The sequence below is a fragment of the Artemia sp. Qi Xiang Cuo genome, chromosome 6, assembly GCF_049724085.1.
Source record: "Artemia sp. Qi Xiang Cuo chromosome 6, ASM4972408v1, whole genome shotgun sequence".
Classification (NCBI taxonomy): domain Eukaryota; kingdom Metazoa; phylum Arthropoda; class Branchiopoda; order Anostraca; family Artemiidae; genus Artemia; species Artemia sp. Qi Xiang Cuo.
In genome coordinates this window covers 69,479,386-69,499,409 of record NC_142799.1, presented here as the reverse complement: position 1 = coordinate 69,499,409, position 20,024 = coordinate 69,479,386, and the positions used below count along the sequence as shown (strand labels likewise).

Here is a 20,024-nt window from a genome sequence, read left to right as displayed (position 1 = left end):
TGTGATTTATTTTGTCTCGACTCAGCTTACTTTTGGTCTTAAACTAAGGTTAGGTAGTGCAGAAGGGCCAAAATGCTATACATGCCCTATGAATATTAGCCTTAGATCAATGTACAATAGTACTGGCACGTAAATAGGAATTTAGGCTACTTCGGAAGGGGGGGGGGCGAGAGCATTTTGGAGGGAAATAAATTATATGAGAGGCTAAAATATGAATCATAAATATAGAGCGAACCATGGAAACCTTCAAAGTTTATGGGGGGATGGTGGTGCATGCCAGAGGGGCCCCACACTAGGTACGTGACAGGAATAAAGGCATGATCTTATGATAGCTGACATTTTTTCTCCTGTTTTGATTTAATTCTGTATTTTCTTTAGCGTACGGCTGATGGCAGGAATCCTAATTTGATAAGTGTCGTTACTGAGTCTGAAGAGTCCAAGCGGCGACAAAAAATGGCTGTAAGTCCTTTTCTTTTTCTTTTTTTTTTTTTTTTGTTTAGTTTTTTGGAATTAGTATTCTGCGTAAGCCTTTTTTCTTCTTTTTTGGTGATTTCTGCATTCGTTTGTCACTTGCTGTTCTTCGAGCATCATATCCGATCCTCCTCTGTAAATATCTGGGAAATTCTCCGCACTGAATACCTTTTTACGTTTTATTTCGACCCTATGAGCTAAGTACATGCCCTCAAAATCTCAGGATTATAAGGATTTCCCCTTTACATTGATGCATATCTCTGGCCATTGGCCTTTTTTTTTAAATTCGACTAAAGTTGAGACATCTTAAGTTCCAACAGTTGATGTAATTTCCTGATAAAGCATACCAAACTTTAAGTTTGTTGTCTTGCGAAATTTAGCTATTCGCTTTGTATCTACTGCAATTCATTTAATATACTTAATTTATAAATGTCTGCCATTATGTAACCTGGAGGTCAAATTCGAAAAAAAAATGATTTCTACAAGATATAAACCACAGATAATATTCATATTTAGGTTTTTATTGCTAACTCTGTGATTTTGCGGCATAAAGCTAGATGGTGTTGTTATTTTTCCCGCTGACGCACTCGAATTTACTCTCTTGTTATTTTCTGCTGAAAATAACAAGATACAGACTGCTGAAAATAGTCTCTAAGAGCAAAGCAAACACAAGCGAATTACATGGCAAACATAAATGGGTACTGGTGGATCATGTGGGCACCGCTATATACTATATGTGGAATGTCAAACGGGAGAGACAGATACTCGGTTCTAAAACAGTTGTTAGAGTGGAATTGATCTAATACAAGTGTTAAAATTACAATTTGGGATTTGCCTAAGACAGAAAAAGAGGCAGTTGAATTTTTACAGTATTAATTAAAAAAACCTTTTCCACAAAATAAGTTTTTCAAAGAAAAGTAAAGAACTCCATTAAACAAAAAATGAGCAAAAATTAAATCAAATACTCTACCGAGCGTGAAACTACCACAAATCAGCATCGATAAATAAATGAAACCCAAAACGAACAGAAATTACAATAAATAACTGAGTCAAACTCAAAACGAGCACAAATTAACATAAGTTGGGCGCAAAACCCCTATGCCTTCCCAAGGCCAGAACAAAATTTGCACTTTACCGAAAAAAATATAAATGTTTTTACTTTTATAACCTTAATAAATCAGATAATATTAAGATTTTGATTGCTAAATATCAGTATATGTATATTAAACTGACAATGCACATTCTTTTGTACTTTTTTCAGTAAAGTGCAAATTTTGCTCTGGCCTTGGGAAGGCATAAGGATTTTGCGCCCAACTTATGTTAATTTCTGCTCGTTTTGAGTTTGACTCAGTTATTTATTGTAATTTCTGTTCGTTTTGGGTTTCATTTATTTATTGATGCTGATTTGTGGGGGGGGGGGGGGCTAGTTGCCCTCCAATCACTTTCGACTATTAAAAAGGGTACTCGAACTCTCAATTTCCAATCGAATGAGCCCATTTTGAAGTTTCTACGACGACCCGACCCCTTCCATATGAAGTGCCCTGCTCTAAAGGAAAAAAACAATACATAGTACATTGAACCAACATCGTTCTTATATGCCCTCAGGGCATAACTTAAAGCCCTTCCCCCGAGGGTTGTGGGGCAGTGTCCTCCTCAAAAACATATTTTCTATCTGGAAATCAACTACGTTGAACAAAAGGGCTATCTCAAAATTTTGATTGGATGTGTTTGGGGGAATTAGGGGTGGGGGGGGCTGGTTGCCCTCCAATCACTTTTGACTATTAAAAAGGTCACTATCCACTTCAATTTCTAATCGAATGATTCCTTTTCGAAGTTTCTAAGTCAACCCCTTCGATGCGAAGTGCTCGGAAATGGAAAAAAAACATATTGTGCCCACATCGTTCGTTGCTTAGGTAGCGCTAGCGCGCTGCCTATGATAAGGGGTTATTGCCCTTTGCGTGTCAATACGTGGTTTGCTGATAGTAAAATAACATTTCTTACTGCAGTTCTGGGCGCGTAATTGTAACTTGTATTTCTTATTATTTTGTTCATAAACCATTATAACTCCCGTTTGACTGTAGCATTTCCCGTTTGACATTCCACATATAGTATATAGCGGTGCCCGCATAATGCACCAGTACGATATATATATATATATATATATATATATATATATATATATATATATATATATATATATATATATATATATATATATATATATATATATATATATATATATATATATATATATATATATATATATATATATATATATATATATATATATATATATATATATATATATATATATATATATATATATATATATATATATATATATATATATATATATATATGTATATATATAAATATATATATAAATATATATATATATATAAATATATATATATAGCACACCATGACTTTATACTTGTATGAGAAGCTTATTGGGCAATATTGGAGGTGTTGTGTACAGCAATGTAAGCAAAAAGTCGGTTTGCGTGTCAATACATGGTTTGTTAATAGTAAAATACCATTTGTTACTCGTTTCATTTATTTCTGGACCAAAGAATGGTCGTCTATTGCCATGTGTGAAAAAGAACTAGGAATTTTTAGACATCCGGTAGTCGATTGGAATAACTATTTCCGTGAAGTGTAACTTATAATCTCGCATAATTGTAATTTGTAATTCTTATTATTTTGTTCATAAACCATTATAACCGGGTATCTGTCTCTTCCGTTTGACTGTAGCATTTCCCTTTTGACATTCCATATATAGTATATTATTATAGCGGTGCCCGCATAATGCACTAGTACCCATAAATGAATAGGTAAAATCGTAAAAACAGTATCGCTAAAAAAGGTACGGTATTAGGAAGAAGAAGTTCGAAAAAAGAAGAAGAAGGTTTTATTAAAAGAAATAAATATATTCACCAGATTAACAAAGATATTAAACATTATAAAAATTATAGGCGAGTGAGAAAGCTGAAAAATATGGTTCATATTCTTTGGATAACAGGTTTTACAGAAAGATAGGCTAGTTTTCTCAATAAATTATATTTCGCGTTTTGATGAAGCCAGTCGCTTTTTCATATTACACCTGTTGGTATAATTTAATATATTGTAGGTAGATGGCATTACATTGTTAAGGAAAATTAATCAAAAATTACTATCCCCTCAGGATGAAAATTATCAAATATAGCTATTTATAAAACAACGTAAAAAAAGTAATAGAACATAAAATGAACAAGGACCCCTGACTGGTTCTTTTTTTGGTTTTGAGGAAATTCAAAAACTGACTACTTTGTTCCAACCTTCCCCTTTCAACAGTTACTCTTTGTCCTATGAATAGAATATAAAATTTTCCAAATAATCACAAGGAATGAAAGATTTTAGCAGCAAAATAATAATTTGTCTAAATTTTTTATTCTTCGTTTAGCATAAAAAAAGCCTTCTACAAAAATTCACACAATTTTCAACAAAAGTGGCATATTGATACAAGGCCGTACCCAGGATTTATTTTAGGGGGGGGGGGTTACTCAAAGATTTTTTCGGGGGGGGGGGGGTACACAAAAATAAATTCAAAAAACGCATAAAAATTTGTTTATATCCATTTTTGTTACGTTTTTTCGAGTCAGACAAACATTTCGGGGGGGGGGGGTCTTCAGACCCCGCTCAAAGCCTAAGCGAGGGCAATTTTCTTAGAAAGCGAAGCCAATTATGCCAAGACAGCTAAAACGAGAACTGAATGTAAAGAATAAAAAAACTCAATCCCCTCCCTTTCTCCAAAAAAGAAAATTCTAGAAATCCGCATGATAATTAAACATATTATGCAAGTAAGGCCATTGATGGATCTAGTGAGGAGCCATACCCCCTCCCTTCGGCTCCAAACGTACCCTGGACAAAAAAAGTTTCATTAGTAACTGACAAGTAACTTGGTAACTAGAATACTACTACTACTAGCTAACAACTCACCGTAGCACCAAGCCGCCTGATGCCAACACAGCTACGCACGCTCCTCCTCCACCCTCAATCTATTAAAAGCCTCCCTTTTTACACCCGCCCGCGAAGTTCCTATTTCCTTTAAATCTTTCTTTATGACGTCCTTCCACCCCAGACGGGGACGACCTTCTTTCCGTTAAGCCCTAGACGATTGACCAAAAAGAACAATCTTCGGCAATCTGTCATCCTTCATCCGCACAATGTGCCCTAGCCACCTCAACCTTTCTTTCATTATAGCCCTAGAGAGCGGTATTGAACCACATTTTTCGTATAGCCTATTGTTTGAAATACGGTCGGTCAGCCGGGTACCCAGAACAATCCTTAAGCAATTTCTCTGGAAAACATCTAGCAAATCTTCATCGGCTTTTCGGAGTATCCATGCTTCAGAACCATATTTGACCACTGTCATCACTGTAGCTTCTAATATTCTAATCTTGGTTTGCAGACTTATCTTCCTATTCTTCCAAACTTTTTTTAATTATGAAAAAACACCCTGAGCCTTGGCTATTCTACTTTCAACATCTTCACTGCTCCTACCATCTTTACTAATAATACTACCAAGGTAAGTGAAGCTGCCCACCTGATCAATCTTTTCATTACCCAACGTCACCTTTTCGTCTTCACTTATTCCTAGCCTTACTGACTTAATCTTCCTAACATTAATTTTCAAACCAATACTAACACCCTGAACTCGCAAAAACTCTAAAACTTCATTCATTTTGCTCCCACTTTCATCTAGGATGCTTAAATCTTCAGCATAATCCAAGTCCAGGAGACTTTTTCCTCCCCATTTGATTCCGTGGTCTCCGATTGCCTTTCCTGTGCTCCTTAAAACAAAGTCCATCAAAATAGTCCATATAAAGGGGGATAGAACACAAGCCTGCTTAACTCCTGATTTAATACAAAACCAGCTGCTAACCTCATTTCCTACCTTAACTGCAGCAGTGATATTCTCGTACATAGCACTAGTCACTTTCATGTATTTGTCTGGTATACCAAACAAGGATAAAACCTTTGCTAAAGCTCTTCATCAACAGAATCGAACGCTTGCTCATAATCTATAAAACTGAGGGCCAAAGGTGTTTGACAACTCAGGCACTTCTCAATTATTAGCCTAAGAGTGAAAATTTGGTCGACACATCCTCTACCCTTTCTAAAACTGCACTGTTCTTCTCTTACAACTTTGTCTACAGCATCTCTCAGTCTAAAAAGTACCATATTACTAAGTAATTTACTACCTACAGAGACCATGCTAATGCCACAATAATTACCACACTCACTATTATCACCTTTCTTATAAAGTGGCTTAATTAAGGTTTTCCTAAAATCGTTAGGTACTAATCCTTTTTCAAAAATCATGTTCATAATCATCAATTGCTTATTTCTGACCTCAGAGCCACCATATTTAAGAAACTCATTTACCACCCTATCAGCACCTGGAGCCTTGTTATTTTTTTAATCCTTTTAGTACTGTTGCTAGTTCCTCCTCACAAAACAGATCTTCCTTCACATCCAAGGTATCACAAACTTTTTCATTTTCATCTATATCTTTTCCTGCAACTCTGTCTCGGTTAAGCAAATTTTCAAAACGTTCGGCCCATCTCTCTTTAGTTTTTTCCTTATCGCTAATTGCGGCCCCATTCCTATCTTTAACTGGGCCAAGTCCGGATTGACTACTCCTTCAAATTGGTAACATGCAAGTACAATATTTTACTATTATGCCGTCTAGCTCCATCTTCCAGATCCTTGGTAATATTATCCATGGCTCCACTTCACACCTGCTTAGTTCATATTTTAATACTTTCTCCACTTTCTTTACATTCCTTTTGTTTTCATATGATCTATAACTCAGATAATTCTTGTACAAGTCCTTTCTCCTTTCTATTAAACATAAAGCTTTTTCACTACTATTATTAGCTGCAGTCCTAGCTTTCTTCCCTAAGACACCTTCAGCAACTTCACAAATTATTTTTCTAAAATTATTCCAACCATCTTCCACATTATCAAATTTTAAACTATCAATTTTAGTATTCAACTGTTCCCGGAAAGTTTCTCTCAAATTCTCATCCTGGAGTCTACTAACATCATAACTTCCCGGGAGGTAGTTGCCCTTCCGATATTTCAGCTTTAAATTAACCCTTGACACTACTAGATGTTGATCTTTACTTTTAACATCAATACCGGCACTCCTATATACCCTAGTATCTTGTATTGATCCTACCAGTCTTCAGTTTACTATAACGTAATCAATAAGGTTTGCTGCATTACCATCACGTGAGTACCATGTTAACTTATGAGCCATTTTATGACCAAACACCGTATTGGTTATAACTAGATTGTTATACCTACAAAATTGCAAAAGTCTGTTTCCATTACTGTTTTCTTTTCCTACACCAAATTTACCTAGGCTAGGATACCATCTATCCCTATTTCTACCGACCTGGGCGTTTAAATCTCCCAGTAAAAACATCATATTTCTACCTAGGACCCAGTCGATTTACTCCTGTAACAGTAAGTAAAATTCATCTGAGTCGCTAGTATCTCCGTCAGTTGGTTCTACAGGGGCGTATGCTACTATAACTGATACCCTGAACTTTTTAGTAATAAAATGAGCAATTAGTATTCTATTATTAATACCTTCCCAGCCTAAACAAGCCTTAGCAGCTTCCTTATTCATCACGAGCCCTACTCCCTGACTATGTACCCCATCCTTCCTGCCTGAGTAAACAAAATTCTATATCACCTAATTTCATGCTTCCTAACCCTGGGATATGAGTTTCTGAAACTCCTAATAAGCCTAGTTCGAATCGTCTGAATTCGTCAGTCAAAATGTCGATACGATGGTCATTTTTCAACGTCGTAACATTCGTCGTAAAGTTCCAATTTTCATGTTCTTTAAATCATTGAAGTTATTTTCGTCCCAGGAAAAGCAATGATCCCGTGTACCAGTGCAGGACGGGGATCACATATCTTCTCAAGTCTGCACCGAAGTGCTTAAGCCGACTTAGAACCAGACAGCAAGAAGTCCCTGGGACCTCCATGAATGGAGGCTTTGTGCAATTCTGGGCCCATCTTGGTCACAACATGGTTTTCAGTACTTGGCGATGCTCTTCTATCAACAAGTGTCGAAATCCTGCACAGACAGTCTCAAGCCTATTACCTCCGACTCATTGTATATTCATGCCTACAAATATTATGCTACTACGGGAAGGCAGCCCATAGTAGATAAATCAGCTAGGAAGAGGTTTTTCAGCCCGAAGACGCCGGTCAAAACATACCAAGCCCAGAAGAATTGTCCATTAATCGGAATCCCGTGCGAATGCTGTGTCGTTTACTAGGCTACAATTTCCTCGAGGGGCGCCACTCCTCAAGTGGGAATAGAGTTGACCGCAAGGTCCCCAGTATTGCAGGTACCCCGAAAAGGTCGAGGCAGCCCTTTGCAGAGGCCGTTGTCCATAGACCTGGATCTTACGCCCTGCCGCAGTTGTCTTCCTATAAAGGATCCTCCCGCGATGGTGTTCTGCATCACCATGCAATTTAACCCGTTACTGGGAGAAGGTTCCTAACTCATGGGACTTGTGGACAAACCAGTGGGTCCTTTTGAATGTACATTTGAGGGGCCTTCTTCCTCCTCCGCATGTATTTATGACCCTGGGCCAGCGTGCCCCAGTTTCTATTATGGACCCCCAGGGACAAGGCCCCCCCCCCTTGGTCCGTGATTCCTATGGAGGTACCCTAAATATCTGTAGAGCATTCCCCTATCGCCACATGAGGACACGCTGAATGGCCTGGGGGAGGCCAGGAACATAAAAATGAAATAAGTTAAAAATATTATGTTTCCTTTAAAAATGGAAAATTGGTATAGTCTTCTGTATGACTTTTTAAACATCAAATTATTGTAGAGAAGTAGGAACAAAGTTCATACTTTTTCGTAATTTGCAAGTTCGTGGCAGAATATTTACAACAATAATAATAACAAGAATTACTTGTGTTCTTCTTATAATACAAATACAATTCTTTTGATGTCCTTCAATTTTCTGAAAACTCACTAAGAATTTCACGAAAAACAGTTCTTAACAGACGTTTAGTATTTTCTTGGATATGGCTATTCCACCAGTTATTTGAAGAAAAACAAAGATCCTACGTCAAATTTCGAAGGACATTTTTATGGCCCGAAAAAAGAGTATAAAAGAGGAAAAATTCAAGGGAATATTTTTTCCTTGCCAAGAAGAAAAAAGTTTTGACGCTCCATGGTGCAATACTAATATCTAAAACCACAGAATATTATGAAACCTAATGGATAATCTGTGCTAAAACTGTGGTATAATATTTTGTGGCAAATTTCAAATATTCCCACCACTCCGCGGATCCCTCTCCCACTATTTATGAAATTCCGGCTGTTTCTCTGTTGCAGTGTTGATTAATAGTTAGCACTAGAAATTTCTGTATTTGCTAAAATTTAATCCAAACCCCTCTTTTAGAAATCCTAGATAGGCCACTCAGTTAAGTCATACCTGTGAGATGGGACTGTAGCAAACCACTTCGCCGGCTCACCACATTTCTTTCTGCTTTCGCAATTATGAATAATACAAATTTGTACATTATTCAGTGACTGACAAATATACACTGGGCCGCTCATGGTAGATTAAATGGGAGGAGCTATTTGTACGCGCCGAGAATGTAGTAGCCAAAAATTATTGAGTTTGATTATACTGTCATAATATATCTATAGTGGGTATGGGTAACAAAGGGAAACGGTTTTAATCTCAATCTCCTTTTTGCCTTTGCTCGCCATTGGGCTTCATAAAACAATGATAACTTTCCATATTCAGTATCGGAATCTCAAATCTAGGTTTCAAAATATTTTTGTAAATTTTAAATATGTCTCCTGTAATATTTTTGGACAGTCTAGTGGACAACCATTGAAGAAATTAGTATATAAAGGATATCTCATGGAAATTTGGAAAGTTTAGGCATAAAAATGTACTTTTTGAGACATTAACTGAGATTGTACCTAAGGTTTCAAAAAGATCATTCTAAGTTGTTATTTCTTTGTATTTCAGGAGGATTTAAACCTTGGTTCTGAGTATCTTGAGAAGTTAAAAGAGCAACAGCGCTTGCGCAAGGAAATAATGGAAAGGAAGTCCAAGGGAATTAAAGGTCAGTATCTAATTGACAACCTGTTGATTGTCTTTATCCTATTTCCAAAAGATAATTTTTTTTTGGAAGGCAGATGTAGGCTCATTTCGTCTCAAACCAAGTATGGTGTTTTCAGTGACAATCTTAGATAAAAAGAAAATTTGTGGAGTTCAAGCATACAAATACTGGAAATTTAGGGTAAGTACTGAAGCAAAGAAAAATTACCGACTTGTAATGTGAAGAATGGCCATTTTCTCCTAATGTGCCGTAAGCTCTCTCAAACTAGGGTCATTTGGCTGGAGGGAAAATTTGATGAGCCATCCTTTGACATCCTTACATCAACTACTACACAATCCATGATTATGGCAGGAAATTCTGTGTTGAAGGTGAGGTGCAGACGTTGCAGTTAGAAGTACATAGGGTTTGGTTTCGAGTTTAAAGGCCCTTGTCGTTATTACTACTACTGTTAACAACTTACCGCGGCACCAAGCCACCTGAGGACAGCACAGCTATGTTCGCTCCTCCTCCGTCCCAGTCTATTCAAAGCCTCCCTCTTTACACCCTCCCACCCCAACCGGGGACGACCAGCTTTTCGTATAGTCTTAGACGGTTGGCTGAAAAGGACAATCTTTAGCATAGTCCCCGAAGCCGCTCCAAAAACAGGCGGTACGCCGCCGAAAATCTTATAGCCTGTCGCCGCCGGAAATTTTAAGACAAATATAATGCAAAATCTAGTATCTAACGGTGCATGCAAACATTTTGGATCCTCTAAAAAGATTTTGAATCTACTCGTCAACTATGGAGTTTATATTATCATTCACTAGTTTCTTTCTTCTTTGCTGCAATGTAGTATTTTCTAATTGAAATGAGCTTCGACTAGCCATGAAATTCCTCGAATACCTCACTTATAAATGTTTTACCATATTCAAAAATGCAACTATTCTACAGAGGCCGGAAGGCAAGGTGGAAAATTTTTATAATCAACCCCTCCCCCCTCCCTCATCCCAATTTTGTTTTTACATATATACATTGAAGAATGTACAAAGTGGAAGAACTAAACTTATATTTCAAGTTTTTGTCTTCCTCACAACCTTCTCGAAAAAATGCAAATTTAAAATAGAAATGAATTCCTTGAAATATTTTGTGATTTAGATGAGGCTCTTGATGCTGATAATCAGTTGCCCAGTGTGCAGGTTGCTGATGATCTGCCTCCTATATTATCAAGATATGAACAACAAAGGTCCCTAGAACGGGGTTTCTCCACAAGATGGAATGAGAGAGAGAGAGAAGGATTTATTGAAAAAAAAAACAACATAGAAACAAAAGATTATTGCTACTTCCCCCAAAAAGCAAAGCTTGTCGGAGGTAGATAAAACAAAATCCTTCAAACAAAAAGAACACTGGACCACCGACACCACTAATACCACCACACTAAACAATAAATACAAAATGATATAATTATATTATACTTCCTCCGGGGACATCATATCAACAAAACATCACAATAAATAAATCAATCAATTAAAACTCATATTCAGCAAAAAGCAGTTGCTTAATAGTTTTTCTAAATATATTGGGGTCTCCAATAATCTTAATATCACTATTTAAACTATTCCATTTCCGCATACCTTTATAAAAAACAGAAAACATGAACGGGAAGAAATACCTCTAGGTACATAGAAGTCCGCACTACCCCTTGTATCGTGAGAATGAACAGTAGACCTATTGGACAATAAATCACCAAATCAGCAACATATAGTATGATGCAAAGTATTTATCAGTAGAAAGGCCCTCTGGCAAGTGCTCTGTGTAATATTGGGAAACCTGACCATGTTCTACAGGATGAGGAATATGAACTGATGCGTGAACTTTGCTCTCTACTACCAAATTTTTCTACTACAGTCAAGGCTATGGAGAGGATTTTTCCCCCCCGTAAATGTTGCTCTACTCTGGTGGGGCCTCCTAAAAGGTCACCTTGAGGATCAGCCTAATGATAGTAGCTATATTTTGCTTCTGAAAGAAATGTGAAAAACAAGTTTGATTTTCGCTTCCAGAGGCATGATCTCATGGTGACAGCTGCACTTTTGGACTTCGAAATGTTGAAGATAAATAAAATTGATGAGTGTCTAAGCCTTCTTGATGGTTTACTGACAAGAAGGGAATTCTTGTTCAAAATGGTTAAGCCTCTAGTGCTGGCGGGTGACATAAGGTACTTTATCGCATCACCCGTGAACCGTATTTTTCCAATCAGCACTCCAGGTCCCTCCACTTCCACTTGTGGTGAGTATTTTACTGCAGTTGAAATTCTTTTGTACGAACAGGAGAGGGTCTTCGATCAGCTTGAAGAGGAGGCTGTAATCTCTGGTGCTGTCAGTGGATCAGCTACTCCAACCAGTTGTTTGAATATGGCTAGTGGGTTTTCTCAGAAGAGCAGCAACTCTAAATCTCTTAATGATCATAAATGAAAAAAAACAAGGCTGCTCGATCAAATAATGTGTCAGAACGATAATGCAGAACAGGATGAAAATGATGATTTGATTCGGCGTCAAGTAAATCTGTATCGGGGCTTGTCAGCCCATGCCTGGAGATGAAAAGACCCCTAGTTGGTGCAATCAATATAACCATCGCCTTCAGGAAAAGATATTTTACTCAGTGGCCATGAATGCAGCTTTGACAAGAAAAGTTCTATCGTTGGCGACAACAAGTGCCGCAGCACTAAGGGTTTTCAGGGGTGTATGACTGATTATTGCTCCAAAGCTCTATGCTCTTTGCTGCTAAGTTCTATGTTGGCCCCACACTGTGTAAACAAGCTTATTTTTATACATGAAACTACAAGCTTGATAACTTAGCTAAAAATATAATTTATTTCTAGTTAAGTATTTTGAATGTTTTATTCTGACTCCTTAAACTGCCTGAGAATTGACAAAATAGGGAATTTAAAACCTAATGCAAATCAAACTCTGAAATTTAAAGCCAGAATTAACAAATTAATAATAATGCTTTTCTTTATAACATGTTGCCTCTTTTTATATTAAAGCTTTTCTTTACAAAATGGTGCCTCTTTTTCTTCTAACACCTGAAACGAAATGTTCTTATAGTTCTTATGAATGACGTGCTAAATTTTCCGAAAATTTTCTGAAATTTAAGAAAAAAAAAATCAAATATTAAATCTTATACGCTAAAGTAAAACTTTGATCGTTTGATATGCTTATCCACCATGTTCAAGTACGTCCACAGCCGCAGTACCTTAATTGCTGAGATGGGAAGGAGAATAAATAAGCTCTTTCATTCTCAAAGGAGTTCGTTGTAACGTTTAATTTTAAACTTCTATTATATCACTCTTTAAGTGAGAGGATTCAATCTTGAAGCAATGAGAAATAATAGCTTCTGTAGCGTAGAGAATGAAGGGTAGGGTAGTCAAAGAAGTGGAATGCAGGTTGCAAGACCAAGAAATTCGGACATAAAGTAAGATATAATTTTCAGATTCCATCGAGGTTTCATAAGTTAACCATGGATTTACGGTGCAAGTACATCTGTTTAATTCAAGTTTTAGAGCTTAATTTAAGTTAAATTTTAAATTACCTGTTCTGTCGGATTAATTCAAATATCAAGCAGTTTAAGGCCTTGCTATCGATCATTTGGGTTGAAAGAATATTTGTGAGAAGCTAAGATTGATATCTCGTCCTTATTTTGCCCGAAGTTTGGTCATGGTAACGGAGCTAAAAAGGAATTGTAGACAAAATTCTGACAAGACTGATAACAATTTAGTTTTCAAAACTTTTTAAAGTAGCCGAAAAAACTCTAAAAATAGAAGAAACGCCGCCAAATTGACGGCGCGCCGCTGTTAATTTATTGACGATGCGGCGCCAAAAATCGGCAGAGCCGGTAGCGCACCGCCGCCGGCATAGTTGTATCCGCCGCCGCTGAATTTTATTTCGGCGTGGCTTCTGGGTGTACTTTGGCAAAGGCCGGTTTTTTTTATACGGCCAGAGAAACATATGTGGACGGGCTAGTTTAGCGTCGCTAATAATCAAGGAGAGGAGCGTACGGTATCCAAATTACAAGTCCAAAGTGATCGGATTTTTTTTCAAAACAGGCTTAGAGCCAAGTTTTGAAATATTTCACAGTTTCTGAGGTAAAAAGGGCTTACTGATTGAATAATGTCATAAAATATCCGATTCAAGCCAGATGTATTCACTTTGAACTCTGAAGTAATTATGTATCTTTGTTACGTATTTACGAGTCCGACGAGAAATTTGTGGGTGATTCAAACATGGTATCCACTCCCTTGGATATGGCCTTGAGCAGGAGTATCAGCAAAGTCCTCGTTGTTCTATTTTCCTTTTGATGGAAGAATATACTAGCCTAACTTATTTTTAAGCTGACATTGGATGGTTTCACTTCCGTACTTTAAAGCGAGGGCTTTGTTATGAAAAGAAGGAGGAATGTATCATGTTATTTTACCAGAGAGTTGAGGCCTCAGTTGTCGAAAAACGGGCCTAATTTCAGCTGATAGGCATTATTAAAGATTGTATGAGTAAAGACCTAAAAGCAAAGAATGAATTTAAATTTCAAAACAGAATGAACTATCTTATCTAAGGTTTCGAACTTAAAATTATCCGAACTTACTATGAATAAAGTGATGGGACTGAAAACGAAAAGTACGATGAACCATAATGCCAAACTCAAAACGAAGATAAATTGTTTCAGACAAAATGGGGCAAGCAATGTAACTGTGGGAATTCTGGCTTGTATGTTTGATTGAATGCGAGTCTGTGAAATTTCCCTTGAAGAGTTCTTAAAAGACCCCGAAAAAGAATATTAGCAGTGAATTTTAGAAATTTATTAACAGGAAACTTTTATTAGCTGTAGGCGTGGCTTTGCTGGCTGCTCAGTGTTTCAACTTTAAATCAAAGCTGAAATGAACTGAATATTCACTTACATCAAAGCTTCAAAGCACAGAGAACGTGCTTCAAGCACGTTTTCAGTCCTGAACCGTGTCTCCCCAGACATCTTAAATTCTTAGTTACTAGATTACATCGCAGCCGCAAAAAAAAATAAACTAACTTAAAAAATTAAATAACTAAAATAACTAACTTAAAACTAACTAAAAAAAAATTTAAACTTAAAAAATTAAACTAACTCCTTGCAACGGAATTAGAGGAAAATAATCTATCTTGTTCTTTTTGCTCCAAATGTTTCTCATCGATTGACGTAAAATCTGGCTGCCTATGCGATTTTCCACTCCTATCACAGCAATAGTAAGGGGGGGGGGGGTATTGATTATACCAAAGCAACAACAAATAAGTTGTACCGGGCTCTTGTTTTACTAGGACTAGTTATACCAGGTATAGTTATTTCGAAGCAATGGGAATTTCTAGAAATTATACAAGGTCCATAGGAGATAAGTTTTCCAGCTAATTATTTTGACTCCCTGCTTCTAAAACGGCAAATATAGAGTTGAAAAACAGCAGATGTTGGGGAAGGATTATACCTCGCTTTTAATAATGTGTGAAAATAAATTAGGGATGATGGATAAAACTTCCATATAACTAGTCCCAATATAACTAGACCGCAGTATAGCTTATCTCCTATTCCTCCGGTATAACTCATACCCCCATCACTAGCCTAGCATTACTGCCCGATTCTGTATGCTCACGAGTGATGCTCTTAAGGTTGTGTTTAGTATATAGGATGTTGATTAATAGGCAATGCTGATTAGTAGAAAATTAGCATGCTGATTAATATATTCTAAGAATTTACCGCGACAAGTAAGTTAAAGTAAGCTTATGTAAGTATGCTGTCTATGTAAGCTTAAGGTAAGCTCTATTGTGCTTGTGTAAGCATAATAAAGGGAAACCTTGATGGGAATTGGTTGATAAATATTTTTAACATTCCGAAGGATGATAGAATGAACATATGCTACTGGAAAGTCAGAAGATATAACAGTAGTGAAACATGACTCGAGTGGAGTGTTAGCCAGATGTGATTGGTTAAATCAATCGCATCTTCATGCCGTATGCCATTGCTCTACTTGTTAAGTCGACAAATTTCAAATGAAACGTCTATTTACACTGAAAATGAGCAAGTTCCTTGGCAGCACTGTACCAATATAAGGTTACTTCCTGTTTGGTTTCATCCTGCTCATCGCCAGTTCAATTAAGTCTGGTAGGTTACAATAAGGGTTCCAGGATGAATGCTACATACCCAAAAAATTATTGACATCTGATTTACGTGTCTTCATAAGACAGCGAGTCAAGCATTATTGCGACTTATTTTAGTACGTCTTATCGAAGTCAAGAACTATTTTCTATATTTGTGTAAGCTGTTTAGTGGCTGATTTGGCTAAATATACAGAACAAACGGTAGAGAAAATTAAAAAAATTAAATGCGTTTTAATATATCGGTATTAAGTTCTTAAGCTTTGAATCTTTAATGAATTCCAATTGAACTTTGATGATATTTTTAATGAATTGGGAAGAATATCCGTGATTTTTTTTTTTTTTTTTTTGTTTTTCTTAATTGATTGAAGTATGGGGAATGTTAATAAGTTGGGCATGGTTAAATTGACCTCTAAAACTATTTGGCGTCCCAGCGAATACAATTCCATTAAACACTATTGCATTAATTGTATGAATTTAAGAGTAGGTAAAGTGCTTCGACAGTAAAATCTTAACAAAAATTTAACTACGGACCTTATCAGAGTGGTTTTCTCAAAGGCTAATATACATAATGTTTTCAATACTTTTTACCATTTGACACGATAAATAAACATTTATAATTAATCTTAATCGTTGTATTAGATGAAAGACACTATAAGAAAAGGGGATTTAAGGACCCAAAAGTCACAATTTTTAACAAATTTATTTTCTGGTAATTAATATTTATTAATTAAGGAAAACTCTTAGATTAATTAGATATTTGTGTTTCCACTCAGTTCTCACTATAAAAAAGACTTACAGTAAATGACGTGAAAATCTATCTAGGGTGTGCCAGTGTGAATATGTGAAAGTCGGAACGCGAACATGTGCTATTTCAAAGTCTTACAGGGTTTGAGATGGCTCTCCATAAGTACAAGAAAGAATGTAGAATTAAGAGGCCCTATCGTTGACATTATTTGCTTATTTTGATAAGAAAGGCACGAATTTGTTCAGTATGAGTGTGAAAAGTATAGAAATAATTTTGAAACTTTTGACTCTGGAGCCCCCTAAATTATGTATCTACCCCTAAATTATGTTTCTCAGTTTGTTTTTATTAGTATAGTCAAGGAATGTAAAAAAAGCTGAAACACTATAGAAAGATATTCTGAAACCTCTGTAGCCTCGGCACTGATATGCTCGGGTCATACCGACCCTGAGACATTTTACGACAGGGACATTGAATACGGCATTTTGATACAAATCGCCCTGAAAGAACCTCTAGACAAAGTAAATAAACAAATTTTATTAGGAAGAATGAAAATATATTAAATTAGGTTAAAATATATTAGGAGAAGTAAGAAAAAAGCGGAATGATACGTTAAATATACCACTAGAGAAATAGATAGATTGACGTAGAAGGGATAGTAATTGAGAATGAGGAATAGACAAAAAGAAGAATGAAAGTACAAAACAAAACAGGATAAAATAAAAGATAAAATTGCAAATTTCAGACCTTTCTTGCATATACATGCAACTCTGCTGCTTATTATAGATCCTGCTTATTATAATATCTTGAGTTATTCTAACTAACCGTTGTTCTATAGTTTCAGATCTGGTAAAACCAAATGAAATTAAAGCAGAGGCTAGTGAACAGGAAACTGCTCAAATATTGGCAAAAGGACAGAATAAGCCAACATCAGTAAGTTTATTCGATAAGTTACCTTAACATAAAATTGATTCGTACAGAAGAAAGTTTCCCGCCAAGACGCTAGTTTCTGTCTTGTTCTTCATAGTTTGAAGCAAGTTTGAGAACCCGGTGAGAAAGTGATCCGAGTCCATTAATCTAACTTTCGAAAATTAGGATCCCAGATTTAACTGCCTAAAATTGAACTATTTAATTTCGGTAGTAATTTTGTGAATCCAATGTGATCGATTAGTGATGAGAAGTATGTGATGTATCATATATTTCCAGTAAAAGCTGAAAGAAACGTCTGAAAAGCTGAATAGACCAACTAATGATAAGAATTGGATGCATTGGTAAAAGCTGAAAAAACCAAAGCCAAGCTGATGTAGCCGATGTTTAGTTGATACTGATCTTTCGAGAATAAGCCATTTCCCGTAGTATAGCCATTATTCTATGGCTCTTGTGAACCGAGTTGTAGTTGTATGACAACCATCAACACTAGTTACAAAGCTTGTATAATTACTTCATGGGATCAAATACGTTCCAAATGTCCAACTCACAAAAGATCGATGTTCGAAAAGTTCCTTGTTTGATGTGCTAAGGTTTTTTTTTCTGTGCGTAATAACGTTATCTCTATTAGTTAACATAAGACTTTGAATGTATTAACGGTTAAGCGGGAAGATCATGGCTGCATTGATAGCAGCAACCTAGTAAAGAGCGAGTCACGGCCCATAGCAACCAAAGGTTCAGACATGCCATATTGGAAAAAAAAAATCTGTTGAGTAACGTTTTTATTTGCTTCCTGGTGAGGAAAAACGACTTACAAGATGGGTCAGGACGTCGCGACTTAGGTAAAATTCATTTTGAGCCTTAGTTTTGATAAACATTTTTCATGTGAACGACGTTACATTCATATGCATTTCTTATAATTTTTATGTCCTGTGTTACCATATACAAGCCTGCTAAGCCTAAAGGATATAACATCAAACTTCTAATCTGAATATCAGAGGCTTGACCCTTACATTAGTCGACTTTTTCAGTTGAATATTTTTTTTATAGTCAAATTGTCCCAACATCTTTCGAATGACGTCACAAATGCTTCGAATAGTTATTATAAATTTTGCTGAAGATGAGTGTCTGTGCTAAATATTTAAAAAGCAAATTACTTTTTAAATTAATTATCGATTTGCTATTTCATTGATATTTCAAAAGTGGAAATGAATACACGCTCTACATCTGCAAATAGGACAGAAATGGAATCATTTGAAGAATAAAAAGGTTGAAGAAATGGTTCAATGATAACATTGAAGAAGTTAATATAATTTTTTGAATGAAAAAGAAAATAAGGCTTTTTATAATAATCTTCATACTACAACTAGATAGGTCAAATCGGTTGTAGTCTGGTCATGGAATTTGCCAAAGTGCGATCCGCTCCTTGAATCATTTAATTGTTTTAGTTTTCGTTTCCAGTATTTAATTGAAACTCCGATTCTATTATTTGCCATTAAAATACCTAATAAGTGCTGATAACGTCCTATTCCTTATGTTTCGAATTCACATACTAACCCATAAATGTAGAACTGCCTCTATGTATAATACCGTGTTGACTTCTCGCTATTTTTGCTTTTCTAAACATTTCTTTTAACCAGCCCAAAAAAAAGAATTGACATAAATGATTTTCACACAGAAAAACTTTTGTGTAATTTTTATAGAATTCGCTTTTTTTAACAAAGATACAAAGAGGAGGTGATTTTCAAATTGTAGGAGTCAATTTTCCTGCACAATTGACATCCGTGGCAATTTTTAATTACTTTAAGGTTTCTGCCGCAATGATGCCAAGAATAATTCAGATTTTTTGGATATTTTTTGTCAAACAATGCCCAACCGATAAGTTAATAATTCTAATTTTATTTTTCGAATACTTTCAAATTTGAAATACAGTCGCTATTTAAATGTGCGGAATATGTCACAAAATAATGTTACACAATCTGTGGTAATACTTTGACTTATCTTGTATATTTACTTGGACAGCGCTTTTGCGCTGCCTATAATTTTTGTTTCGACTTTATGTGGCCTGCTGATATCAATGTTATTTATTGATATAAATTGGCGAACCCAAAAGAAAATCAATTTAATAAAAAATCATAAATAATATTTCAGTAAATCACGCATATTAAAAGTTTAGTACAACAAATTAAATCTTACAGGCTCAAAATCCATTCAAAATTACGAGCAAATGAAAAGCACTATACCCGGGGCTAATAGAGTAGAGCTTGGTTCAATTATGAGATTGAGCATTATGTGCTGAGTGTGGGGGTTGGGGGAAGTTGTGGGGGAATGTGTACTGCAGCCTTAGGGGTGAATCTGGCTGAAAAAGCAAAGTGTATACGACATTCACCTTCGCCCACCCGAAAGCTTGTTTACGCTATACTACTGTCGTCTGCAGCAGCTCATTGCTGACAACATTAGTAAAAGCCAAGCACCAGCACTGTTATTTATGATTATTTAATGTATGTTTATTGTTTATAATCTATTGCGTCATGTTTATAAATTTACCAAGTAGCGTGCTTGTTAAATCGCTACTT

The 20,024-nt window shown here is 36.0% G+C and overlaps 1 protein-coding gene across 1 annotated transcript in view; it reads left to right on the top strand.

The window, feature by feature from the left end:
- LOC148951553 (uncharacterized) overlaps positions 1–20,024 on the top strand; it is a 70,772-nt gene that overhangs the window by 38,019 nt on the left and 12,729 nt on the right. The window contains exons 7-9 of the mRNA XM_089090327.1: positions 379–459; positions 9,540–9,636; positions 17,360–17,454. Coding sequence (XP_088946453.1) covers positions 379–459; positions 9,540–9,636; positions 17,360–17,454 — 273 coding nt within the window. The remainder of the gene's footprint in view (positions 1–378; positions 460–9,539; positions 9,637–17,359; positions 17,455–20,024) is intronic.